Below are 21,349 nucleotides of genomic sequence, written 5' to 3' on the forward strand. Positions count from 1 at the left end.
ATCAAAACTCTACAGACTTTATCAAACGTCTACAGACACTATCAAAACTCGACAGACACTATCAAACCTCTACATGCCCTATCAAACCTCTACAGACCCTATCAAACCTCTACAGACCCTATCAAACCACTACAGACACTATCAAACCTCTCCAAACCACTACAGACCATTTCAAACCTCTACAAACAACTACAGACCCTATCAAACCTCTACAAACCTCTACAGACCCTATCAAACCTCTACAGACACTATCAAACGTCTACAAACCTCTACAGACCCTATCAAACCAATGCAAACCTCTAGAGACCATATTAAACCTGTACAGACCTGTACAGACCCTATCAAACATCTACAGACCCTATCAAACGTCTACAGACCCTATCAAACCTCTACAAAAATCTACAGACCCTATCAAACCTCTACAGACCCTATCAAACCTCTACAGACCCAAGCAAACCTCTACAGACCCTATCAAACCTCTACACACCGTATCAAACATCTACAAACCTCTACAGACTACTACAGACGCTATCAAACCTATACAGAATATATCAAACCTATACAGACCCTATGAAACCTCGACAAACCATATCAAACCTCTACACACCCTATCAAACCACTAGAAAACATCTATCAAACCTCTACAGACCCTACCAAACTTCTACAAACCTCTACAGACCATATCAAACCTCTACAGACCCTATCAAACTTCTACAGACCCTATCAAAACTCTACAAACACTATCAAACTTCTACAGACCCTATCAAACCTCTACAGACGCTATCAAACCTCTACAGACCCTATCAAACCTCTATACAATCTATACAAACCTCTACACACCCTATCAAACCTCTACACACCCTATAAAATCTCTACAAACCTCTACAGACCCTATCAAACCTCTACAAACCTCTACACACCCTAGCAAACCTCTACAAACCTCTACACACCCTATCAAACCTCTACACACCCTAGCAAATCTCTACAAACCTCTACAGACCCTATCACAACTCTATAGAACCTATCAAACCTCTACAGACCCTATCAAACCGCTACAAACCTCTACAAACCTCTACAGACCCTATCAAACCTCTACAGACCCTATCAAACCTCTACAAACCCTTACAGACCCTATAAAACCTCTACAGATCCTAGCAAATCTCTACAAACCTCTACAGACCCTATCAAACCTCTACAGACCCTATCAAACCTCTACAGACCCTATCAAACCTCTACAGACCCTATCAAACCTCTACAGACCCTGTCAAACCTCTACAAACTTCTACAGACCCTTTCAAACCTCTACACACCCTATCAAACCTCTACAAACCTCTACAGACCCTATCAAACCTCTACAAACCTCTACATGCCCTATCAAACCTCTACAAACCTCTACAGGCCCTATCAAACCTCTACACACCCTATCAAACCTCTACAAACCTCTACAGACCCTATCAAACCTCTACAAACCTCTACACACCCTATCAAACCTCTACAAACCTCTACACACCCTATCAAACCTCTACACACCCTAGCAAATCTCTACAAACCTCTACAGACCCTATCACAACTCTATAGAACCTATCAAACCTCTACAGACCCTATCAAACCGCTATCAAACCTCTACAAACCTCTACAGACCCTATCAAACCTCTACAGACCCTATCAAACCTCTACAGACCCTATCAAACCTCTACAGACCCTATCAAACCTCTACAAACCCTTACAGACCCTATAAAACCTCTACAGACCCTAGCAAACCTCTACAAACCTCTACAGACCCTATCAAACCTCTACAGACCCTATCAAACCTCTACAGACCCTATCAAACCTCTACAGAACCTATCAAACCTCTACAAACTTCTACAGACCCTTTCAAACCTCTACACACCCTTTCAAACCTCTACAAACCTCTACAGACCCTATCAAACCTCTACAAACCTCTACATGCCCTATCAAACCTCTACAAAGCTCTACAGACCCTATTAAACCTCTACACACCCTATCAAATCTCTACAAACCTCTACAGACCCTATCAAACCTCTACAAACCTCTACACACCCTATCAAACCTCTACAAACCTCTACACACCCTATCAAACCTCTACACACCCTAGCAAATCTCTACAAACCTCTACAGACCCTATCACAACTCTATAGAACCTATCAAACCTCTACAGACCCTATCAAACCGCTACAAACCTCTACAAACCTCTACAGACCCTATCAAACCTCTACAGACCCTATCAAACCTCTACAGACCCTATCAAACCTCTACAAACCCTTACAGACCCTATAAAACCTCTACAGATCCTAGCAAATCTCTACAAACCTCTACAGACCCTATCAAACCTCTACAGACCCTATCAAACCTCTACAGACCCTATCAAACCTCTACAGAACCTATCAAACCTCTACAGAACCTATCAAACCTCTACAAACTTCTACAGACCCTTTCAAACCTCTACACACCCTATCAAACCTCTACAAACCTCTACAGACCCTATCAAACCTCTACAAACCTCTACACACCCTATCAAACCTCTACAAACCTCTACAGACCCTATCAAACCTCTACAAACCTCTACACAGCCTATCAAACCTCTACAGACCCTATCAAATCTCTACACACCCTATCAAACCTCTACAGACCCTATCAAACATCTACAGACCCTATCAAACCTCTACACACCCTATCAAACCTCTACAGACCCTATAAAACCTCGACAAACCTCTACAGACCCTATCAAATCTCTACACACCCTATCAAACCTCTACAGACCCTATAAAACATCTACAGACCCTATCAAACCTCTACACACCCTATCAAACCTCTACAGACCCTATAAAACCTCGACAAACCTCTACAGACCCTATCAAACCTCTACAGACCCTTTCAAACCTCTACAGACCCTATCAAACCTCTACAGAACCTATCAAACCTCTACAGACCCTATCAAACCTCTACAGAACCTATCAAACCTCTACAAACCTCTACAGACCCTTTCAAAATTCTACAGACCCTATCAAACCTCTACAAACATCTACAGACCCTATCAAACCTCTACAAACCTCTACATGCCCTATCAAACCTCTACAAACCTCTACAGGCCCTATCAAACCTCTACACACCCTGTCAAACCTCTACAAACCTCTACAAACCTCTACAAATCTCTACAAATCTCTACAAACCTCTACACACCCTATCAAACCTCTACACACCCTATCAAACCTCTACAGACCCTATCAAATCTCTACACACCCTATCAAACCTCTACAGACCCTATAAAACATCTACAGACCCTATCAAACCTCTACACACCCTATCAAACCTCTAAAAACCTCTACAGACCCTATTAAACCTCTACACACCCTATCAAACCTCTACAGAACCTATCAAACCTCTACAAACCTCTACAGACCCTTTCAAACCTCTACAAACCCTATCAAACCTCTACACACCCTATCAAACCTCTACCGACTCTATACAACCTCTACACACCCTATCAAACCTCGACAAACCTCTACAGAGTCTATCAAACCTCTACACACCCTATCAAACCTCTACAAACCTCTACAGACACTATTAAACCTCTACACACCCTATCAAACCTCTACACACCCTATCAAACCTCGACAAACCTCTACAGAGTCTATCAAACCTCTACACACCCTATCAAACCTCTACAAACCTCTACAGACCCTATCAAACCTTTACAGACCCTATCAAACCTCTACAAACCTCTACAGACCCTTTCAAACCTCTACACACCCTATCAAACCTCTACAAACCTCTACAGACCCTATCAAAACTCTACAAACCTCTACATGCCCTATCAAACCTCTACAAACCTCTACATGCCCTATCAAACCTCTACAAACCTCTACAGGCCCTATCAAACCTCTACACACCCTATCAAACCTCTACAAACCTCTACAAACCTCTACAAAGCTCTAGAAACCTCTACATACCCTATCAAACCTCTACACACCCTATCAAACCTCTACAGACCCTATCAAACATCTACAGACCCTATAAAACATCTACAGACCCTATAAAACATCTACAGACCCTATCAAACCTCTACACACCCTTTCAAACCTCTACAGACCCTATCAAACCTCGATAAACGTCTACAGACCATATCAAACCTCTACAGACCCTATCAAACCTCTACAGACCCTATCAAACCTCTACAGAACCTATCAAACCTCTACACACCCTATCAAACCTCTACACACCCTATCAAACCTCTACAGACTCTATACAACCTCTACACACCCTATCAAACGTCGACAAACCTCTACAGACTCTATCAAACCTCTACAGACCCTATCAAACCTCTACAAACCTCTACAGACCCTATTAAACCTCTACACACCCTATCAAACCTCTACACACCCTATCAAACCTCTACAGACCCTATCAAACCTCTACAAACCTCTACAGACCCTATTAAACCTCTACACACCCTATCAAACCTCTACACACCCTATCAAACCTCTACACACCCTATCAAACCTCTACAGACTCTATGAAACCTCTACACACCCTATCAAACCTCGACAAACCTCTACAGACCCTATCAAACCTCTACAGACCCTATCAAACCTCTACAGAACCTATCAAACCTCTAAAAACCTCTACACACCCTATCAAACCTCTAAAAACCTCTAAAGACCCTATCAAACCTCTACAGACCCTATAAAACCTCTACAGACCCTATCAAACCTCTACAAACCTCTACAGACCCTATCAAATCTCTACAGACCCTATCAAACCTCTACAGACCCTATCAAACCTCTACAGCCCCTATCAAACCTCTACAGACCCTATCAAACCTCTACAAACCTCTACAGGCCCTATCAAACCTCTACAACCCTCTACAGGCCCTATCAAACCTCTACAAACCTCTACACGCCCTATCAAACCTCTACACACCCTATCAAACCTCTACACACCCTAGCAAATCTCTACAAACCTCTACAGACCCTATCAAAACTCTATAGACCCTATCAAACCTCTACAGACCCTATCAAACCGCTACAAACCTCTACAGACCCTATCAAACCTCTACAGACCCTATCAAACCTCTACAGACCCTATCAAACCTCTACAGACCCTATCAAACCTCTACAAACCCTTACAGACCCTATAAAACCTCTACAGATCCTAGCAAATCTCTACAAACCTCTACAGACCCTATCAAACCTCTACAGACCCTATCAAACCTCTACAGACCCTATCAAACCTCTACAAACCTCTACAAATCTCTACACACCCTATCAAACCTCTACAGACCCTATAAAACCTCGACAAACCTCTACAGACCCTAGCAAACCTCTACAGAACCTAGCAAACCTCTACAGAACCTATCAAACCTCTACAGAACCTATCAAACCTCTACAGAACCTATCAAACCTCTACAAACCTCTACAGACCCTTTCAAACCTCTACACACCCTATCAAACCTCTACAAACCTCTACATGCCCTATCAAACCTCTACAAACCTCTACAGGCCCTATCAAACCTCTACACACACTATCAAACCTCTACAAACCTCTACACACCCTATCAAACCTCTACACACCCTATCAAACCTCTACAAACCTCTACACACCCTATCAAACCTCTACACACCCTATCAAATCTCTACAAACCTCTACAGACCCTATCAAACCGCTACAAACCTCTACAAACCTCTACAGACCCTATCAAACCTCTACAGACCCTATTAAACCTCTACAGACCCTATCAAACCTCTACAAACCCTTACAGACCCTATAGAACCTCTACAGATCCTAGCAAATCTCTACAAACCTCTACAGACCCTATCAAACCTCTACAGACCCTATCAAACCTCTACACACCCTATCAAACCTCTACAGACCCTATAAAACCTCGACAAACCTCTACAGACCCTATCAAACCTCTACAGACCCTATCAAACCTCTACAAACATCTACAGACCCTATCAAACCTCTACAAACATCTACAGACCCTATCAAACCTCTACAAACATCTACAGACCCTATCAAACCTCTACAGACCCTATCAAACCTCTACACACCCTATCAAACCTCTACACACCCTATCAAACCTCTACACACCCTATCAAACCTCTACAAACCTCTGCAGACCCTATCAAACCTCTACAAACATCTACAGACCCTATCAAACCTCTACAAACATCTACAGACCCTATCAAACCTCTACAAACATCTACAGACCCTATCAAACCTCTACAGACCCTATTAACTCACTAAAGAGACACCAAATCTTAATTTAAATGCACTGGTGCAGAAACGATCACACTAGTTAACTAACACAAACTGTTACTTAAAAAAAAAAAAAAAAAACTTTACAATCATCATTATGTAAATTATATTAATGTGATAGAAGGCTCTCAGACAATTTATACAGACCCATGTGAAAAGATTTATTTGGATAAAGAGCAAGGTTAAAAACATTCATGTTTCAAGGTCAGCTACCAAAATAAAACAACAAAAAAAAAAAAATCACAAAACATACACAGTCCAAAACACAATCCAAAAAGTGCTCAAAGGAACAGGCAAGATAAATAACCCAAAAATAGGAGGCACAGACAAATCCAGATGGTGAGACAAAAGGGAAAAACAGACAAGAAATGATAGCATCAAAGAGGAAAAAAATTCCAAATATCAACAGCTCAGAACTTACTAGCGCAAAAGGCAAAAATATAAGGCTTCACAAAGTGCCTGAGTCCACATGCTTACATATCGTTTAGTCAGGAAATGAGTGTGACAACAGAGGAAGACATTTAGAATTTGGGTGAGGTCGCCCTCTGGCGGTCTAGCATGGAATTGTCTGGGCTGGATGTTAAAATTAATTTATTCCATTGTAAATTCAATGCAGTGTAATGTAGTTAGCAAGCATGACCTAATTTGCACAGTAAAAATCCAACACAGTTTAAAGGTTTGGGCAAACAGAGCCATTTCTATTTAATGTTTTGTCTTCTTTTCCCTATCTAGTAATAATGTATGTTTTACATTCCTATTCATATTCCCCAATTTATCTCATTAACTTCTAAAACAGCTCCTGTGTAACTCTGATAGCTTAGCATCTTAACATTATAATGCTAATGAAACACCTTCAGCTCATGTTACAGTTCCTCCCTATAATCAGTCATTTTATATTTTTATCACAATTATCCATCAACTGATGTTCAATGTTCAAATGTCTATCCAACTTTCAGAAAACATCCACTCAGTAGCCAAAATAATAGTATTGATAACTTTTTTAAACATTCCTTGAATGGAATATGAAAACAAGGCAAAGTTTAACAGTTTTAAGAGCAACAGTAAATGGTTAAAAAGATTGAAGGTTAAACATGTGAAAGTAAGTCTGCAGGTTAAACTGTAGCTGTGTTAAAATTACACTTACAATGTGTGAAACAGACACTCTTTCATCTTGTGTAAGATGAAAGGCACACAAGTTTGTGTTCATTGTTAATCTGTTCCACTTTTCTTCAGCAGTGTTTAATGATAAATGTCTGGAGTCTTCAGCATAAAAGTGCAGTTTGGTGTCATTAATGTCATTAATTAACTGGTGGAGAAATAATTGTTCCTTTATTCCTGTTTGTTACTGAATAGGTTTTTGGATTCTTACTTCCACAAGGTACATGAAGTGTTTTCAGACCACACTGCTGTGAACTTTATTCCCAGTGAATCTCTGACCTTTACACTGAACTCACATTCCTGACTGAAATTATACAACATGACTCAAGAAAACAAAAGGCAGTAATGAGCTTAAAATACTGCAGCAGATTAGCTGAAACCAAATGAGAAAAAAACCTGAAGGTTTAATTACACACAATGCACTTTAGAGCCATGACAGCTGAACACATACAGGAAGAGAATAATCATAATTCTGTGATTATATAAAATATGCATGGGTTTTATAGAAAAGAAAAACATATGATACACCTAACTGTCTATAACATCCTACACTGAAACACAAATCCTTTAATAAACTTTGTAAATCTTATTACATCATAGCTTAGTAGTACTAGTACTACATACTTAGTAGTAGTAGTACAACATACTACTTTATAAACTTTATAAGATCTTCTGCTTTAATATAATACCAAAGAGAATTATCTTTACTTCTCATTCATTCAAATTCAAATATAAAAAACTTTACCATAAAGACCACCATGTGTTCTGTTAGACTGTTAGGGAAGAATTCTTCAATTGTGATGTGCTGCAAGTTTCACTATGACAGAATAATGACATGAAAAGATTGTAGACTATTTTCATAAATCCGTTATTACTTCTGAGCTTTATAGCATCAGAAAATCCAAATTTGGTCAAGTGTTTTCAATTTTCCAATCTTCAACATGTAATATGTTATATTGCTTTGCATGTACAAAAACCCAGAACCATTAATAAAGCTCATACAGCACTTTTCAAATATAGACAAACAATATATAATTGACTTTCTCCTAAAATGCAGAAGTTTTTTGTTTTTCCAGATTACTGATTTTTCTACACAGAATACCTTTAAAATCACTAACCCTAACCCTAGGGACAAAATCTTACAGAAATTAAAGAAAAAATAGTTTAATTCACAGGCTTTTGGAATAAATTATATGCAGTGTTCTATTAACTGGACTGTGTATGCTAACACGGTACATACTGCTGTGAATAAAGTGCTGTTCATATTCAATTATTTTCATTTTTTCCAGATTATATAGATTAAGTATAACAATATGAAATTGTATATTTAGGTTTATTTACTCTTCGGTTAAAATGACTAATTACTCTAAATGTAAAGAGTGTTAGATGTTAATGTTAATTCTCTCCGTTAGCTACTGATTCCTACACAATATATCATATGATGAATCTCACAGTGCACATTGTGGCAGATGTTATAGTGAGTATTTTGGTGGATGTTATGGTGTTATGGTGGATGACACAGTATTGATTTCCTCACATACGGTTACTGCCCGTTTGCGTCTTGAACAGAAAGCATAAATAGCTGCGATGGGGACACAGCTCACTGATGAGACAAGGAGAAGACCAATGAAGAGCTGAGCATAAACAGGATACTCCATTTTTACTGACTTTCCCTATATAGGAGAGAGGACAGAGAAATCATTGAACCCTGAGCTGCAGTATCCATCCAGATAATTCTGCATATTTACATATTAAAAACTTAACACATTTAGTAACATTTCAAAATTACTATTGCCAAAATCTAACATACACTGTATTGCCAAAAGTATGTGGACCCCTAACCAACAAACCCGTACGTAGTTCTTCCCCACATATGTCTTTGTATGCTGTAGAATTACAAATTCCCTTCACTGGAACTAAGAGGCCCAAAGGGGGAAAAAATCTGGAATGAGATGTTCAACAAGTATATATGGGTGTGATAGTCAGGGGTGCACATACTTTTGGTTGTATAGTGTAATAAATAGCCAGTGAGGATTATTAACACTTTAAGATTTGGAGTTCTCTTTATCTTTTCTCACTGTAAAAGTGGACAGTATTATGTCCATAATGTGATTGGATAAAAAAAAAAAAAGAAAGGTAGGTAAAAAAGAGTGTTTGTTTTATATACAGTATCCTCCAAAAGTATTGGAACAGCAAAGCTAATTCCTTTGTTCCTGCTATACACTTTTTGGGTTTGAGATCAAAAGATGAACGAGACAATAGTTCAGAATTTCAAGTTTCATTTCCTGATATTTACATCTAGATGTGTTAACTTAGAACATGGCACCTTTTGTTTGAACCCACACATTTTTCAAGCAATCAGAAATTTTGGAACATGTGTCTGACAGGTGTTTCTTGTTGCCCAGGAGTGCCTTGATAGATTGATTGTTTAAACAATTAAGGGTTCAGATAGTTCTGAACAATTAATAGTGTACTCTTGGTTTGAGCCCTGGGTTTCACCTGTGAAGGCTGCATTTGTTGTTAAAAAAAGACAAACCATCATGAAGACTAGAGAGCTGTCTACGGGAGAAAAGCAAGCCAATCTGATGCTGAGAAAAGAGGGAAAACCTGAAAAAGAAAGAAACCACTGGTGTACTAACAACCAGACATGGAACAGGATGGCCAAAGAAAACCATAGCAGTTGATGACAGAAACATTGTGAAAACCTTGAAGAAAGAAAGAAAAAACAGTTTGTGACATCACTCACAACCTCCAACTGGAAAACCATCACAAAAGAAGAACGCAACAGTTTGGAGATGTCAGTGGTTAAACAGCTTGTTGCAGTTTTTGCAAGCAAGGAATATGCAACCAAATATTAAGTGTTATTTACTTTAGCTTACTTTAAGACTTTTTTTACTCACATAAAATTGGGTGGTCTGCCATAGAACGTGTTTTAAGTTGTTTAACACATCTAGATGTAAATAATCACTAAATGAAAGCTGAAATTCCAATCTATTGATTCATTCATGTTTTGATCTCAAACCCAAAAATGTCTTTCCAAAAACAAAAGAATTGGCCTTGCCGTTCCAAAACTTTCAGAGGGGACTGTAATAATGCTGTAATGCTGTATCACTTTTTGATCGATAATAATAATAAACAGTAAAATTCATTTAGATTCATGTGCACCTCTTACCGTGATTTTATCCCATGCCTGATATGTTGGTGTTCCTCCCTGAATGTAATTTATAATATAGAAGATGAAGAGGCTGATCAGCAGTAATGGACTCACAAAAACCCACATGATCTTCCAGTACCAGTTCGGCCGATGACCCAGCATGTCCTCAATGTCCTTCTCAAATCTAAGAATAAAATCACATAATAATAAAACACGCATATGTGTGTAATATATATATATATAGGATGTCCCAATAGTCTCCACACATAGGGGAAATTAATGCTTTGTTAGCAAAATGTCTTCCAAAATTTTTCATACTTAGTTTATATTATATATTTTTTCCAGATACCCTTGGATGGATCGGGAAGCTGTTGCAAGGTTGCGATGGACTTTTTATTATGATTATTAAGAGAATGAAGGGGGAGTATGAATGGGGAAAATAATAATAAGGAAACCAATGGATGCAAAATATAAATACGTGCATCGTGGTAACGTGCAATTCATGTAGTTTAATACGTTCAGGTATTGCTAATGTGGAAATGTCACCAAGTAATGCTATAATGGTGCAAAGAAGGATGCTGAGCTTGAGAATAGCTTGTCCATGACCTCTGACTGGAATCTCTGGATATAAGAACAGAGAGTATGAAAATAATCATCTGTTAGGGTTGGACAGTGTAGGCATATATTATTGTAACTGAATCCCAGGCGATGCAGTTAATTGATGCAAGATTGCTGGTAATGTCAAGAGTTTCTCAACTGGGAGTGACTTTGGGCTGTCTTTAAATAATATGAATTTGAATATTTGTACTAGCATTTTTTGTGGTTTGAGGGAGTGTAACATTAGATAGAACAGTGGACTGTATTTATGAAAATTTCTGATGTTTATGATTTTCTTTATAGTTTGTTTCATTTGGATATCGTGGAAGTGACTGTGATCTAGTATTGTATATTTTCTTTGATGTTTCGTTGATATTCCATTACTGAATAACTGGTTACGCAGGCTGGTTACTCCTCTCTGATTCCATGCTGAAAATTGAAATGTTTAAGTGTCAATTAAAAACATGATGTTATTCCATAGTGGGGCATTATCAGACGGAGAGAAACTGGAATTGAAGACTTTCTTTGTTTTCAACCATGTGATTAAAGGAGTGCTAATAGTATTTTATTTATAACTATTATGCTTTTTAACAGTTTCTCCTTTGAACTGAATTCTTATGATGTCTAGATCTTTAATTAAACTATATTTAATTGCACTATAATTTAAAAACATGCAAATTATCAATCATTTACATGTAGAATATCCCTAATTAAATATGTCAGTAGTGTTAAGTTAATACTACAAACCTTAACAGAAAAATAAGAAATTCCACCAGTTGTATGAATAACATGTAAATATGTAATTTTTCAGTAATTTTACCTGTTCAGTCCATAGATGTAGGAAACTGTGACAACTTCAATCAGCACGATGAAGAGCAATGAGAATGTCGCACCATACTCATTAAACACTGTAAACCAGTAATTACCCGAACGTGTTGTGAAACCCAAACCCAGCAGAAAACAGAAAAGACACACCAGACCTAAACACACACACACACAGAGGTTATTTTGCTATGCGATTTACACTCATTAGCACTCTGCTAAACTGTTCAGGTGTTTTATTCTGAATTGTTCTTGGTTTGGACTTAATTATTAATTTATTATTAATTGAGTTCTTCTATACCATTGAGTGTGGCATTGTTGAAGTTCCGTGCAAGGATTCTGAAGTCCCTCAGTGGTGTTATTATGGCTGTCACGTTTCCCAGCATGCTTCCCATCCCCAACATCAGCAACATCAAGAAGTAAAGAACAGACCAGAGCTGAGAAGCCGGCATGTTCATGATCGCCTCACTGTACACAATGAATGCTAAGCCAGTGCCTTCAACAGCCTACACACACAGAAAACACAGATCATTACTGATTACTTAATCATTATATCAGTACATACACATGCACACACACACACACACACACCGTGTCCAGTTCAGCCTCAAGACTGCAGGGCTCTAGTTTGTGTTGAATGACCGCAAGCTGCTCAGGATGTGTGTGATTTAACACACTGATCCATGACGTCACATTTTCTTTATTAATGGCATCTTCAGCAAGATTGAACGTGTTCAGAAGTAAAAGTCTCATCCTGCAAAAAAATAAATAAAAAATGAACAGTAACATTGCAAACATATCATATTGAGAACAAATGCATCCACCAGCAGCAGCTTCATCCTGCAAACAAGACTACATTGACTTTGTTTCTTTGAATCCTGCAGGTATTATTTTTGTTTGTAACAATGATTTCTGATGAACAGAGTTGTCTTTGTTTCCCAAAATATAATTAAATTAGTCATTTTACTTCTGTGACCCTGAATAAGATAAAGCAGTTACTGAAGATAAATAACTGAACTCACTAAACATGCTAAAGTAAACATCTCACAGTAACCATGATAATCAACACAGTATTTCTTTGTCCCGTAAGATTCACCCGCACTCCCACCCGGATAAATAGTGAATACCGCCCGCTCCCATCAGCATTTGAGAAACATTGCCCACTGCCACCAGTGTGAGATTAAATACCACCTGCTCCTGTCAGCGTGAGAGTAAATACCACCCACTTCTGTAAGTATGAAAGTTAATACTACCCACTTCTGTCAGCGTGAGAGTAAATAGCACCCGCTACTGTCAGTGTGAGAGTAAATACCACCTGCTACTGTCAGTGTGAGATTAAATACCACCCGCTACTATCAGTGTGAGAGTAAATACCACCTGCTACTGTCAGTGTGAGAGTAAATACCACCTGCTACTGTCAGTGTGAGATTAAATACCACCCGATCCTGTCAGTGTGAGAGTAAATACCACCCGCTACTGTCAGCGTGAGAGTAAATACCACCCGCTACTGTCAGCGTGAGAGTAAATACCACCCGCTCATGTCAGCGTGAGAGTAAATACCACCCGCTACTGTCAGCGTGAGAGTAAATACCACCCGCTACTGTCAGCGTGAGATTAAATACCACCCGCTACTATCAGTGTGAGAGTAAATACCACCTGCTACTGTCAGTGTGAGAGTAAATACCACCTGCTACTGTCAGTGTGAGATTAAATACCACCCGATCCTGTCAGTGTGAGAGTAAATACCACCCGCTACTGTCAGCGTGAGAGTAAATACCACCCGCTACTGTCAGCGTGAGAGTAAATACCACCCGCTCATGTCAGCGTGAGAGTAAATACCACCCGCTACTGTCAGCGTGAGAGTAAATACCACCCGCTACTGTCAGCGTGAGATTAAATACCACCCGCTCCTGTCAGCGTGAGAGTAAATACCACCCGCTACTGTCAGCGTGAGAGTAAATACCACCCGCTACTGTCAGCGTGAGAGTAAATACCACCCGCTCCTGTCAGCGTGAGAGTAAATACCACCCGCTACTGTCAGCGTGAGAGTAAATACCACCCGCTACTGTCAGTGTGAGAGTAAATACCACCCGCTCCTGTCAGCGTGAGAGTAAATACCACCGGCTCCTGTCAGCGTGAGAGTAAATACCACCCGCTCCTGTCAGCGTGAGAGTAAATACCACCCGCTACTGTCAGCGTGAGAGTAAATACCACCCGCTACTGTCAGCGTGAGATTAAATACCACCGGGTCCTGTCAGTGTGAGAGTAAATACCACCCGCTACTGTCAGCGTGAGATTAAATACCACCCGCTACTGTCAGCGTGAGAGTAAATACCACCCGCTACTGTCAGTGTGAGAGTAAATACCACCCGCTACTGTCAGCGTGAGATTAAATACCACCCGCTACTGTCAGCGTGAGATTAAATACCACCGGCTCCTGTCAGCGTGAGAGTAAATACCACCCGCTACTGTCAGCGTGAGATTAAATACCACCGGGTCCTGTCAGTGTGAGAGTAAATACCACCCGCTACTGTCAGCGTGAGATTAAATACCACCCGCTACTGTCAGCGTGAGAGTAAATACCACCCGCTACTGTCAGCGTGAGAGTAAATACCACCCGCTACTGTCAGCGTGAGATTAAATACCACCCGCTACTGTCAGCGTGAGATTAAATACCACCGGCTCCTGTCAGCGTGAGAGTAAATACCACCCGCTACTGTCAGTGTGAGAGTAAATACCACCCGCTACTGTCAGTGTGAGATTAAATACCACCCGCTACTGTCAGCGTGAGATTAAATACCACCGGCTCCTGTCAGCGTGAGAGTAAATACCACCCGCTCCTGTCAGTGTGAGATTAAATACCACCCGCTACTGTCAGCGTGAGAGTAAATACCACCCGCTACTGTCAGCGTGAGAGTAAATACCACCCGCTCCTGTCAGCGTGAGATTAAATACCACCCGCTACTGTCAGTGTGAGATTAAATACCACCCGCTACTGTCAGCGTGAGAGTAAATACCACCCGCTACTGTCAGTGTGAGAGTAAATACCACCGGCTCCTGTCAGCGTGAGAGTAAATACCACCCGCTCCTGTCAGCGTGAGAGTAAATACCACCGGCTCCTGTCAGCGTGAGAGTAAATACCACCCGCTCCTGTCAGCGTGAGAGTAAATACCACCCGCTACTGTCAGCGTGAGAGTAAATACCACCCGCTACTGTCAGTGTGAGATTAAATACCACCGGCTCCTGTCAGCGTGAGAGTAAATACCACCCGCTCCTGTCAGCGTGAGATTAAATACCACCCGCTCATGTCAGCGTGAGATTAAATACCACCCGCTACTGTCAGCGTGAGAGTAAATACCACCCGCTACTGTCAGCGTGAGAGTAAATACCACCCGCTACTGTCAGCGTGAGAGTAAATACCACCCGCTCATGTCAGCGTGAGAGTAAATACCACCCGCTACTGTCAGCGTGAGAGTAAATACCACCCGCTACTGTCAGCGTGAGAGTAAATACCACCCGCTCATGTCAGCGTGAGAGTACACACCTCCAGCTCCCATCAGCATAAGACTAAACATCTCCCACTCCCATTAGCATAAGACTAATCACCTCCCACTCCCATTAGCATAAGACTAATCACCTCCCACTCCCATTAGCATAAGACTAAACACCTCCCACTCCCATCAACATAACAGTAAATACCACCCGCTACTGTCAGCGTGAGATTAAATACCACCGGCTCCTGTCAGTGTGAGAGTAAATACCACCCGCTACTGTCAGCGTGAGAGTAAATACCACCCGCTACTGTCAGCGTGAGAGTAAATACCACCCGCTCATGTCAGCGTGAGAGTACACACCTCCAGCTCCCATCAGCATAAGACTAAACATCTCCCACTCCCATTAGCATAAGACTAATCACCTCCCACTCCCATTAGCATAAGACTAAACACCTCCCACTCCCATTAGCATAACAGTAAAAACCACCCGCTCCTGTCAGCCTGAAATACCGCCTGCTCCCGTCAGTGTGAGAGTGAACACTTCCACCTTTCTTTCCCTTCTCTTCTGCTGGAACAGAAAACAGATCTACAAAAAAGTTCTACTTAGAGCCACAAGTGAGAAACGAAAATTTTTAACCATAGTATATTGTCCTAGTTTACTGTTTTACTCTTTATGGCAGAACACAAACCCTGTCTTTACTGCTATAATTGAGTTAATGTTTAATAACACAGTGTTAACAATGTTACTGATTTATGCTGTAGATATCTGTTTATACACTCAAGACTGAATACGCACACACAGACACATTCACACACCTCTCTAAGCAGCTCTCATAGTTGAACGTGGCTTTGAAGCCGTAGATGGAGAAGGTGACGATGCTGGCGAAAATTGACGTTCCACTGTTAATGAGGGCGACGACAATAGCCTGACGCTCAAAGTCGTTATTGTGATCATTATAACTGGCAAAAGCAATGAGAGAACCGAAACCCAAACCAAGAGAGAAGAAGATCTGCGTAGCAGCATTAATCCATGTCTGAGGATTCGCCAACTGCTCCAGCTACACACACAAAAACATACACACACATACAGTGGACATAAAAGTCTACACACACACTTGTTAAAATTACAGGTTTTTGTAATGTAAAATAAATTAAACCAAGGTAAAGATCAAACCTTTTTCCACCAGATATAGCAACCAACAAAATTCAAGTGAAAAACAAATAGAAAAGTTTTAGGGAAAATAGAAAAAGAATAAGTGTGCACATCCTTTTATAACGGGGCATGTGACTGTGCTCAGACTGAACCAATCACATTGAAACTCATGTACAAAAGTAATTATCATACATCTTTCATCAAGGAAGTGATTCTGATTAACCCTAAAGTAAGATCAGCTGTTTCTGTAGGATTCTCTAGACATCTTGGTTTTATCCAACTGCTGGATCTCATTGTCGAAAGGTATCAATCAGGAGAAGAATACAAAAGAATTTCCAAAATATTAGATGTACCGTGGAACACTGTGAAGGCCATCATCAAGTGGAGAAAATGGAGCACCACAGTGACATCACCAAGAACAGGACGTCCCTCCAAAATAGACAAGAAGGCAATAAGAAATCTTATCAGGCTGCCAAGAGACCTACAGCAACATTAAAGGAGCTACAGGAATATCTGGTGAGTACTAGTCACTACAAAATATGTTGCAGTCTGATGAGACCTTGGTAGAACCTTTTGGGAATAATTCTAAAAGATATTTTTGGCACAAAAACAAGACAGCTTATCAGCCAAAGAACACCATACCCATGGAGAAGCATGGTGGTGGCAGCATCGTGCTATGGGGTTGCTTCTCTTCAGTTAGGACTGGGGCTCTATTCAAGATAGAGGGAATCATGGATAGCTCCAAATACCTATATATCTATTTTGGTACAAACCCTGCAGGCCTCTGTTATACAGTTGAAAATGAAAATTGAGGTGAAAATTTCACCTTCCAGCACAATAAACACAAATCCAAATCAACTAAGGCATTGCTTCAGAAGAAGAAGATCAAATATTTGGAAATGGTCCAGTCAGAGCCCTTGTGGAGTGACTTAAAGAGGGCTGTGCACATGAGATGTCCTCACAATTTGATAGATCTGGAGCATTTTTGCAAGGAAGAGTGAAATAAAATTGCCAAATCAAGATATACTAAGTTGGTAGACTCTTAGACTTTTAGGTTGGTTTACCAAGTGCTGTATTACAAGCAGTATTAATTAAGGGGTGTGCATATTTATGCAACCAGGTTTTCTTTTTCTTTTTTTCCCCTAAAGCATTTCTATTTGTTTTTACCTGAATTTTGTGGGTAGCTATATCACATTAAAGATTGAAAAACCCACAAGGGATAAGTGATGGAAGGATGAGGAATCAAGAGATGAGGGATGGAGGGATGATGGGTGGAGGGAGGACTGATGGAGGTATGAGTGATGGGAGATAGAGGGATGAGTGATGGAGGGATAAAGGGATTTCATTCATTTCATTAGGAGCATTATAAACAGGACCTGGTGTGTTCTTGCCCTAAATATCCTACCTTTGGAGTGAACATGTACTTCACTCCATTTAGTGCTCCATGCAGAGTCACACCGCGGATGAGATACACAATCAGAACCAGGTATGGAAACGTCGCAGTGAAATACACCACCTAAAGACAAACAAATTACTTTACATACATACACTACAGCGCCAACAAAGTTACAAAGTTATGTGGACACCTGACCATCACACCCATATGTGGTTCTTCCTCAAACTGTTACCACTAACCCAGGAAGCACACAATTGTATAGAATGTCTTTGTATGCTGTAGCTTTGCAATTTACTTTCACAGGAACTAAGAAGCCCAAACCTGTTCCAGCATGACAACGGTCCTGTGCACTTCCTAGCAAGTTGGGATATGTGAAGAAAAGAATTTCACTGTATTGTAATGTATATGTGACAAATAAAGGCATCTTCTTCTTCTTCATGGCGTGATTAATTATCTAATCAAAGTAATTGTAAATGATTGTGCTTCGTGTGGCTGAGATTAAACAACTTTCACATTATTATGAATATAAATGTTTGGCAGAAATTCTTGATTTGATCTGTGGAAGTTCATTATGTTGACATGCTACTGATCCTAATGCTAATTATGCTAATGCTAGAAATGGTAAACCTAATGATGTAAATGCTAAAAATACTAATGCTGCAATGCACATTTGTTAAGTACAGCGTGTGCCTTTGTGGTCTTTACTTTGCCAGTAGATTTGACTCCACGGATGATGAAGAGGTAGACAATGCTCCAGGCCAGCAGGAGGCAGAGTGCCACGCCTGTGTGAACACCGACACCACGCTCATCAATGGATGATGAAATGTTCAATGTCTCACGGAAGAAGAAATATTGCGTTGGAGTGGCGACTTCACACTCCTCTAAATATCCTGTATGATTGGAGTTCAGTGGACATTCAGCCCACGGCAACACGGCCTACACACACACACACACACACACACATATTTTATTAACAGTGACCTAAAATGCCTTTCTACAGCAATAATAATAATAATAATAATAATAATAAAAAACCTGAAAGGAGTGGAAAAGATACCAGAAGCTCCATGCGTTAATTACGTTATAATACAAACACAGATATATAGACGTGATGACACTCGCAAACCCTGAAACAGTGAGAAGAAAAAAACATAAAATAATATGATATTTTAAACAGGTACTGTAACACACACACACACACCATGAAGCCACACCCCCTAGGTAGGGACTGATGGAAGTGAGCATAATGAATCCCCTACCCACACCCCCTAAGTAGGGACTGATGGAAGCGAACGCGCCAATGCTGCCTAAACGCATCTTCTGTCCGACAGCGAGCTCCAAATAGAAAAGAGGAATTCCCTCCAGGAAGAGCATGAGGAGGTACGGGATCAGAAACCCTCCTGTAATACACACACACACACACGCATCCTTCATATAACCTTCTAATGCTGTATTGTACACTAATATTGTAGTGAAGTTTTTGTTTAAAACATAACAAAAAAAAGTTTTCATTCTCATCGTGGGAACATTTTTTCTTCACCAAGAGTGTTATGTTATTCATTTTAATGTGATTATGAATATTTAATATTAAATTAGTCTTACCTCCTCCATGCATCTGGCAGAGATAAGGAAATCTCCACACATTTCCCAAACCAACAGCATACGACACACACGCCAGCACAAACTGAGTTGGAGTCTCCCATGACGGCCGGCCCTCTTTCTCCATAACAATAATAATAATAATAACAATAATAATAATAATAATAATAATAATAAATAAACAAATAAACTAAGTGAGAAAATCTGATGTAAAAATGTATGAAACTTAGAGCAGCTGAGCTCGGTGCTAAATGATCAGAGCTGAACACTGAGTGGAGTGTCAGTTTATCACACTGAGTTTATTACAGTACAGTCTCTCACACTGGGGGTGTGGCCTCACATGGGGGCGGGGTCATACAGGGGTGGAGCCTCATGCTGGATGGGCTGAAGTTACACAACATAAGTGAAAGTACTAAAACTGTAAAGCTGTGCATGTGTGTGTGAAGAGGTCACTGTGTTGTGACTGTGTGAGTAACAGTGTTGGGGGTCACGGTGAGAAACACAGCTGTGTGTGGGATCAGGTCACTCTGTGTGTGTGTAAGTAACAGTAAGAAACACAGCTGTATCACTGACTTCAGTCCTGTTTTTAAGCTTCCTGCTGATACACAGTGTTTTGTTCCTGAACTCTCTGAGGTCTACATGTTTATCTGCAGTTTCAAACCCATTACTCTGTTCATTCTCATATATATGTATGTATATATATATATATATATATATATATATATATATATATATATATAAAATATATAGGTGAAACACAGCTCTGTTACATTTAGGAATTACAGTCATTTAGGAATTACAGCCATTTTCAACAAAGTACCTCCATTTTCAGGGGCTCAAAGGTATTTGGACAAAGTGACATAATTGTAAATATAAAAATAATTTTAATACTTGGATGAAAATCCTTTGCAGTCAATGACTGCCTGAAGTCTGGAGCCCATGTTCTCAAAACTCAAATTGGACAGAGTTTCCTCCCTGGAGATGCTTTGCCAGGCCTTCACTGCTGCCACCTTCAGTTGCTGCTTGTTTGTGGGTCTTTCTGCCTTCAGTCTTGTCTTCAGTAAGTGAAAAGCAGCTCTATTGGGTTGAGATCAGGCGACTGACTTGACCATTGAAGAATATTCCATTTCTTTGCCTTCAAAAAGTCTTGAGTTGCTTTTGCAGTATATTTAGGGTCATTATCCACCTGCACTGTGAAGCGAAACTTAGCATTTGGTGATGTCCATGGGTTCCAGATTTCCTGCAGAAATTGACTGCAAAGGATTTGCATCCAAGTATTAAAAATAATCATAATAATCATAATCATAATATTTATGATTGTTAGTTTGTCCAATTACTTTTGAGCCTGTAAAAATGGAGGAACTCCATTAAAAAATGGCTTAGATTCCTGAATGTTTAATGCAATATTTTTGTTAAACCCCTTGAATTAAAGCTGAAAGTCTACACTTCAAGCACATCTTGATTGCTTCATTTCAAATCCATTGTGGTGGTGTACAGAGGCAAAATTACAAAAATTGTGTCACTGTGCAAATACTTATGGACCTGACTGTACATATATCTTATATAGACCTTAATAATCTCAAACCGTTTTACAGATAAGATGGTATTTATGATAAAATGCATTAAAGGACTGATGTAAATCTAATAAATAAACTTATATAAGTTTACATAGTTTATGCATGCAGATTATAAATCAT

General features: G+C 39.9%; 1 protein-coding gene across 2 annotated transcripts; it reads right to left on the reverse strand.

Moving 5' to 3' along the window:
* Positions 1-6,415: 6,415 nt before the first annotated feature.
* LOC113525568 (sodium- and chloride-dependent transporter XTRP3) lies at positions 6,416-19,919 on the reverse strand. Of its 2 annotated transcripts, none has more exons than XM_026912129.3 (11): positions 19,656-19,919; positions 19,313-19,453; positions 19,089-19,180; positions 18,759-18,989; positions 18,063-18,173; positions 16,321-16,562; positions 12,602-12,764; positions 12,312-12,516; positions 12,009-12,168; positions 10,610-10,775; positions 6,416-9,110 (listed from the first exon to the last, which is right to left on the reverse strand). In XM_026912129.3, the coding sequence occupies exons 1-11, from the start codon at positions 19,777-19,779 to the stop codon at positions 8,934-8,936; spliced, it is 1,812 nt and encodes a 603-aa protein (XP_026767930.1). In that variant the 5' UTR covers positions 19,780-19,919; the 3' UTR covers positions 6,416-8,933. The 2 variants fall into 2 exon arrangements, with proteins under 2 accessions (XP_026767930.1, XP_034158345.1); XM_034302454.2 differs by lacking the exon at positions 6,416-9,110 and adding an exon at positions 9,294-9,379.
* Positions 19,920-21,349: the final 1,430 nt, after the last annotated feature.

Source organism: Pangasianodon hypophthalmus, chromosome 22 (genome assembly GCF_027358585.1).
Source record: "Pangasianodon hypophthalmus isolate fPanHyp1 chromosome 22, fPanHyp1.pri, whole genome shotgun sequence".
NCBI lineage: Eukaryota > Metazoa > Chordata > Actinopteri > Siluriformes > Pangasiidae > Pangasianodon > Pangasianodon hypophthalmus.